Source organism: Macrosteles quadrilineatus, unplaced genomic scaffold, assembly GCF_028750875.1.
Source record: "Macrosteles quadrilineatus isolate MER2022 unplaced genomic scaffold, UCM_ALF_1.0 Scaffold_8__2_contigs__length_117827958, whole genome shotgun sequence".
NCBI lineage: Eukaryota > Metazoa > Arthropoda > Insecta > Hemiptera > Cicadellidae > Macrosteles > Macrosteles quadrilineatus.
In genome coordinates, this window is record NW_026542601.1 from 110,897,737 (window position 1) to 110,905,540 (window position 7,804).

Below are 7,804 nucleotides of genomic sequence, written 5' to 3' on the forward strand. Positions count from 1 at the left end.
TTGATACCAACTCTGCAATTAAAGAATTTGCCAAGATCAAAGCTAGGAAAATTAATTTTTAACTGCTAAGAGCTTTTGAACTGTTCAAATTGATAATTTTGTATTCTTTTTGTCAAGGTAATAAATTTGGTTTTTCATGTTTTCTTCGTGTTTAATGTGTTCAATTAAAAATTCCTCTCTTGTCATCTATCTACACCTGTTTTTCATTGTAATAGGCTTTAACTTATTTTGTATCCAAGTTATCCTGTAATAGTATATTACGTTACTAGTCCTGAAAATAAGTGTTTACCGGACGAGTGTGGTCGTTTTACCGGACGAGTGTGGTCGTTCCCGTTTTCACATTTGGAAATAAATTGTTAACTTAGGCCGTGATGCTCGTCAAGCATGACGTCACGATAGAAGACGGCAATGACGTAGGTATTTATTTATTTATTTTCCAAGGAAAGATTAAAACAAGCAGCTGATCACAAACGGCAAACATTACGTCATTGCCATCTTCTATCGTGACGTCATGGTTGACGAGCATTACGGCCTGTTTTTTTAGTGTAGCCTTGGTTTTGCTAAAGTTTATACGATGAGCAAAAGTGTAAAAATGTTAAATTCCTGGGAATAATTAACAGTCTTTTATTGCAAGTATTCTTCTAACCTAAACTTATAAAAAAGTTCTTCCCAAAATCTTTGGGAAAAAATTCACAAATAGAGTTAAGTAATGTTCATGGGTTGAGGGTGGGGTGGTGGGGGGGGGGATTCTAAGTGGCGCTGATTCGGGTGTTCGCTTAACTCTGAAAAATTCCTAGAACCGGCCCTGTTTTTACATTACATGGGAAGTCTATTCTGTGTATAGTCAATGATACAATGGACTCTCATTTGGATACCGTAATGATAACGTGCATTGCAGAAGGTAAGTGTGACCCATCAGAAGCAGAATCGATATATTAATAGGCAAACATGTTTCTTTAAAACCTTTTTTCTCAGCTCGTGTGCATCACATCGAAAATTTAAGGATACTGTTAGAAATGTGATTTCTTGTAGATGTGCAGAATCCCTTTATAAATTACTGTAAAATATGCTCAAAACTAAGCACAAAAAATTAATTTAAAATTTAAAAATTCATCACCTGGCCCCGGTAATAACTACTTCCCTATAGGGAAATCGCTAAAAACCAGTCCTTAAGCAAATGTTAATTTAAAGAGATATTGAGATTTTTAAAACCAATAACCAGTTAGGCATAACGACAAAAGGAATACAACAATCCTATACTCTAATACGAGCAATGTTTGCTTGCTTGCTTGCTTGCTTGCTTGCTTGCTTGCTTGCAAAAAGATCTCGAAAACGGCTCCGACGATTTTCTTCAAATGTTGTAAATAGTTCATTTCTGGCCTAAAAACGAGTTTCATGCAGTTAGAACTGCCAAACAAAAATCTAATTACGTAGAAAAATGAAACTGAAAATCACATTTTTTTAACATTAGTCTTATGGGTTGCTAGGTAACCATGTTGGCTGAACTAAATAACAAGGAAAAAGTAAACAAAAGACTTGAAGTTGTAGCATGTGTTCATAATAAGCCAACTACCCACAGTATACTAGCAAATTACAAATACAGTACAAAAGGAAAAACATCACTTGATAATATTGAGCAAAGATTATACTTAAGATTACTCGATACATTGTAGTCAAGGGTAACAGTGCAAAGTCTAGGATCTGTTTATGACGAATACATTAAGGTATCTGCAATCCTAGAATGCTATGGGAAGGGAAGGAAACAGGTCCGTGACATAGGAAGTAGTGGAGGAAGTAGTAAAGGCAATCATAAAATGCTATGGGAATAGAGGGAAACAGGTCCGTGACGTAGGAAGTGATGAAGGAAGTAGTAAATGCGAGCAGTCCGGAGTGTAGGAACTGTTTATGACGATTAGATTAAGGTATCTGTAATCTTTAAATGCAATGGGAAGGGAGGGAAACAGGTCCGCGACGTAGGAAGTGGTGAAGGAAGTAGTCAAGGCGAGCTGTCCGGAGTGTTGGAACTATTATGACGATTAGATAAGGGTATGGGCAATCCTAAAATGCTATGGGTGGGAAGGGAGGGAAACAGGTCCGTGACGTAAGAAGTGGTGAAGGAAGTAGTCAAGGCGAGCTGTCTGGAGCGTGGGAACTGTTTATGATGATTAGATTAAGGTATTTGCAATCCTAAAATGCTATGGGAAGGGAGGGAAACAGGTCCGCGACGTAGGAAGTGGTGAAGGAAGTAGTCAAGGCGAGTAGTCAGGAGTGTGGGAACTGTTTATGACGATTAGATTAGGGTATCTGCAATCTTTAAATGCAATGGGAATGGAGGGAAACAGGTCCATGACGTAGGAAATGATGTAGGGCGTAGATGTGTGGATTTATGTATCTCCAATACTAAGGTGCTTTCAGAGTGAACTAATGATTTTCCCCGAGCAAAGCTCGGTCCCCAGGTACTTTGTGTAAACAGTGCTAAATAAACAGATTGTGACTTATTCATACCTCACTATGGACAAAACATATGTGTATTTACACATGTTCGTGTTTGAACACAGATGTTTGAACTCAATTGGATCGGAATATAAAAAGTCAACTGTAAGATCTTAACTTGAAATAAACTTTTAAAAACAGATTGAATAAAGCAAATGTACCATTTTGTATCATGAGTAAACAAAAAAAAAATAGGAGTAACTATGGTATTTTTGGAGGAAAATCCCAAAAGTTGCAATGACTTTTGAAAAGTATTTTTATAGCAATGGGGGTTGTACTATTTTGTTGAGAGTCAAAAGGACTAATATATTAATCAAAATTGTATGAGACATTTTTGTGAAGATCCTATTTCTTCCTTATTTCATAGGTAAAACAAAATGATTTTAAGGGCAGTAAATAAACATCTGGAGATACCAAGGAAGACCACTAATGTCATCAAAATCGGACCATATGAAGTCTATAGCTATGCAAATCTGTACAAATCCACTGACATCATTTCTACCTAAAACTCAAACTCTACAATTTTGGAAAAAACACTTTATAGGGGTTGCGTTTGGTATTAAAATAAAAATTTATCAGTTTTTTTTTTAAGTTAAGTGATTTTTTGGGGAGAAAGTTTTAAAAATCATTTAATATAATCAAAAAATGAAATAGCTGTATTTTCAATAGAATAATCATCCCCTTCGATTTCGCATGAGAACCAGGGCCGTCCGAAGGGGGGGGCAACCGGGACAAGCTGCCCCTGGCGCTGTGGCTGAGGGGGCGCCGTGCAGCTGCTATTTGTATTAACATTGAATTAAAATATGCGAATGTGACTATTACTGCTGGGCAGGAGGGGGCGCCACTCTAGGGACGGCACTGATGAGAACCTTTGGTCCTTGATGGTTAGTGTTCTGTCAAACACCTGTCTGCACTTAGTTCCCGTGCTCTCCACCAGGCTGCAGTAGTGCGGGGCGCCTCGTACACTCTGGAGCTCCGGATTGTTATATGTACAATGAAGGCGAGCAAGCTAGCTAGGCCCGGACAGTCGATCAAGCTTTGTTCTCTATCGGTTAATTAATATTCATAATTTACCTCGATTTTTATTATACCGCCAGTCATTTGTCCTCACAAAGACGTAAGGAATGACATTGTGTATACTTCCACTCACTATTTCTACTGTATTGTGATCTTCTAGTTGGTGACATGTGACCTACATAACGCATGTGGATTTTTTATTGATAGCCTTTTATGGATGAAGTTTGTGAATGAAATTTTTATTTTAAATTGCATTTTGTAAGGCTGTGCTGTGGTGTTTTTTTTATGGCAAAACTAACGTAACTTAGGTGTTATTGATTTTCTAGAGTGTTTTCGAAGAAATGCTACTAGAATTACTGTAGAAGATTGAGTTATTAGGATTTATTTAATTGCTGTAGGCCTAATTATTATTTTAAAATTCACATCATTAAATTTATTGGGAGAATTTTTTTTATTGAAAATGTTCCTAAAATTTTTGAAGCTTCAACATTATTACCTACATAATTGTTAAAACTTTTAACAATCAATGTTAACTGACCCAAAACTAATAGCATAGCAACAATTGGGTAATTAACTACGAGATATAATATTTTCATCAGTTTTCACGACAACTTCCCCTGTATTCTACCGTGTCAGAACAATTACTAAACATCAATCGTTTCCCGTTTTAGTTCTTTCATTATACTTAACTATCGGAATTCCTCCCTCCGTCTATCATCAAGTCTCCCAAGCCCTGTTCGGGAATCAACGCGTGGTTGCCATAGCAACTGTTGTAAAGAGATGCAAATTTTGAAATATTTTTAAAAATTACAAAAGAATTTAGGCTACAGAAAACTAATTAGAGCAGCGAAACCTTATATGAAATTAGAAAAAAATTAAAAGCTACTGACGAATACCTCAAAATCAGCATGGGGTATGATCCATGGTGGAAGGAAAAGACATGTTTTTCTCTTCCACCATGGGTATGATCAACAATATAAAAGGCTAGAAAACTGAAAAACCTATTTCATGTAAGAATAAACAGTGGCTTAGTCACAGAACCTTCGAATGTGGCAAACTACCTCAATGATTTTTTTCCCAAGTAGCAATTTCAAATTTGACATCCTCTATGGGACTTTTCCCGTAACAGAGTAGGAAGTTGCAACTGTCATAAATCAACTACCGAAGAGATCAACAGATGTCGATGGCATGTCTTCTCAAGCAACTGTCTGAGCATATATATTAACGTCCATTGACAGAAGCAGTCAATGCCTCTTTTAAGAGTAGGTGTTTCCCTGAAGATCTGAAAAGGGCAAAAGTTACACCAATCTTTAAAAAGGGGGACCCGCTCAATGCCAACAACTACCATCCCATCTCTTGCCTGTGTTTAGCAAAATCTTTGAAAAACTGTTCTTGATTCAGTTGTTAACATTCCTCAATCATCACAAAATTTTTGTATTTGATCAATTCGGGTTCAGAAGGGGGAAATGTTCAGTGGATGCAGTGTCAGTACCTCAGGTTCAGTGGTCAGTGCCTTGTCAGTAAGGTAATTGAGAATCTGGACAAGCATCACCCCACACTCAGTACCCTATCTTTCTAGATCTTACCAAGGCTTTTGACTGTGTCGACCACAGTATCCTCTTGTCAAAATTAGAACACTACAGTGTTCGAGGTGTTCTGTTGCATTTGGATAAAATCTTACCTTTCAAACAGAACTCAACCAGGTGCAGGTCTCAAATCATCTGTCAAAACCAGCTCTGTTAAAGTATGGTGTCCCGCAGGGATCCATTCTTGGTCTAATTTTATTTTTGGTTTACGTTAACGATCTGTCTTTAGCATCTGGATCTAGCAAATTGGTTCAGTATGCTGATGATACGACTCTCTGTTGCAGTGCCAACAATCTTCAAAATCTAGAAATCAAAACTTTTGTAGATCTATATTAATGTGTTCAATTTTTTTTAAACATCAATTTGATGATAAATTCTCAAAAAACAAATTTAATCCGTTTTTACAGGCACGGTGAACCAAGTTAGACTGTAACGGTCATGATTGATGACTCACAAATTGAACAAGTTCATTCTTTTAAGTTTCTGGGTATTACCATTGACCGGGGGCTCACTTGGAGTAACCACCTTAACAAAGTCTGTACGATGGTATCTTCAGGCTGTTTTGTCTTAGAGTTCTCTCAAAATTTTGTCCAGAAAATGTTTTTCTAATGGCATACTTTGGCCTTATTATTTACCCCCATCTTTCTTACGGAATTGCAATCTGGGGTGGATGTGCAGAAACGGACTTCCACAGGTTGTTCTGTCTTCAAAAGAGAGCACTCAGAATAGTGGCTAAACTACAGGTGAGAGAGTCTTGTAGGGCCGTCTTCGGGGAGCTAGACCTGCTTACTCTTGCCTCTCTGTATATCTTGGAAGCTGCCACGTTTTCCAAATTCAAATGCAGCCTAACACAAGGCCAGGACATTCACTCATATTCAACTCGAGGCAGAGAACAATATAGGTTGGCCCAAAACAGGCCTCAAGCTTGCCCTCTCAGACGGGGGTGAGATTTTTGAATAGTCTTCCTGAACAAATAAGGAAAGAAAGGAACGAAAAACGGTTCAAACTGGTTTTAAAAAGATATCTGATTAATAAAGAATATTACACTGTGAGTGAGTTTTTTGACATAAATGATGTGAAAATGGACATAAATGATAGTAGATGGTGTTCGGCTGCTCTGAGGTTCTAATCAATCAAATGATAAGTTCTGTGTAATTTTTTAATGATGAGTATTTTTTATTGCTATATGCTGTTGTATTTATTTGTTTTGCTGTCGCTTGTTATGTCTGTGTTAAATGTTGACGGATGTCATGCAATTTTATATTTGTTTCACGGCAATAAATATATTATTATTATTATCATACATAATCAGTCATGTGTATAACTGTCTATATCTCCCCTATCGTTTGATATTCTTATATCTTTTAAATTTCTACGCCAGAAATTATCGCTGATACGTTTAATCATAGACTAACCAACACAAGTAGACTTCTCATCTCATTGTAAATTTTGAAGCACGTTTTTCGTGTCTAGTTCATGTTCGTGACACAAAGGCGCTAGTGTCGATGAAACTTTGTTTCCATTATTTTAGGGTTAATTTCTTGATTTGTGCTTTACTGTTTGGTTATATAACTAGGGGACAAGTTATTGTTTATGATTAGATCGTATTATTTGGTTAAACGAGGTTTTAAATGACTGTAATAACGGGAAACAAATTGTAAACAAAACACGACCTCTACATAAACCGTACATGAACTAACAATAAAATTGTCTTCAGCTGTTCCATAAGGATGAGAAATCTACTAAGGGAGTATGTTTTATCTATGGTTTAATGTTCCTAATCCTGATAGCTCGAGTAATTTTGGTCAGATTTTATGTAGGGCAGGAAAAACTTGAATGAGTTTGAAATCCACCAAGAGCTTTACCATGTTATAGAGTTTAAAAATTTCTAAAAATTTCATGTTTTACATTTTTATACTTAAAAAATGGAAATGCCGAATTTTTATTACTACTATCATGTAGACCTGAAAAACCCCAAATATTTTTATTGTATTTGCTGAATGTTCAAACAATGAACAGATTGTAAATAAAATTGTGATAAAAAAGTGTTGTGCAATTGAAGCGGTGACGAGGTTAAATATAGCAAAACATTCCAGTGAATCTAAGTTTTGGGGAAACAAATAAAACTTCATAGCAACCAAACTGTAGCTGTAAAAAGTACACTATTGCAAAGTTGTTTATTGTAACCATGGTAATAAGATAATAAACAATACAAGAATATACAAAATAAAAATAAAAAATTATGGTATAAATTCCAAGTATAGTTGTTCCACAAGATCTATCAAGCAAGAGTTCAAAATTTCAGTTTTTGTTACCATCTTAGAGTTCTATCTTTAATTAAAAAGTTTGATACAACATTTTACAGAATATTTCAATATTTACTTGTGATGCAAACAATGGCCATGGATTATCAACCACAGGATTATCCTCAGTCGAATCTCACACCCACTCAGGTTCCTGAACTTGGTTCTGACTTAGGTCAAGGTGTCTGGTTGAAGAGGAGGATTGTAAAAGTTACTTATCCCAGAGAAGGAATGGGACGTTCAATTAAAGATGGACATGGTCCATTCCTGGGCACGGACGAGGAAAATGTTCCTAATCCAAAACAAATTCAAGGACTGATCAAAGGTCTAAAAGGAAAGCTGCAGCTCGTTCAGGAGAGATTACAAGGTGGACCAGTTGGTGGCTTAGATCAACTTGAGCCTGTT

At 36.4% G+C, this 7,804-nt stretch overlaps 1 protein-coding gene across 1 annotated transcript in view; it reads right to left on the bottom strand.

Annotated features, from left to right (window-relative positions):
- Positions 1 to 4,963: 4,963 nt before the first annotated feature.
- Positions 4,964 to 7,804, bottom strand: part of LOC129000660 (multiple epidermal growth factor-like domains protein 8) — a 40,328-nt gene continuing 37,487 nt past the window's right edge. The window contains exon 33 of the mRNA XM_054427622.1: positions 4,964 to 5,047. Coding sequence (XP_054283597.1) covers positions 4,964 to 5,047 — 84 coding nt within the window. The remainder of the gene's footprint in view (positions 5,048 to 7,804) is intronic.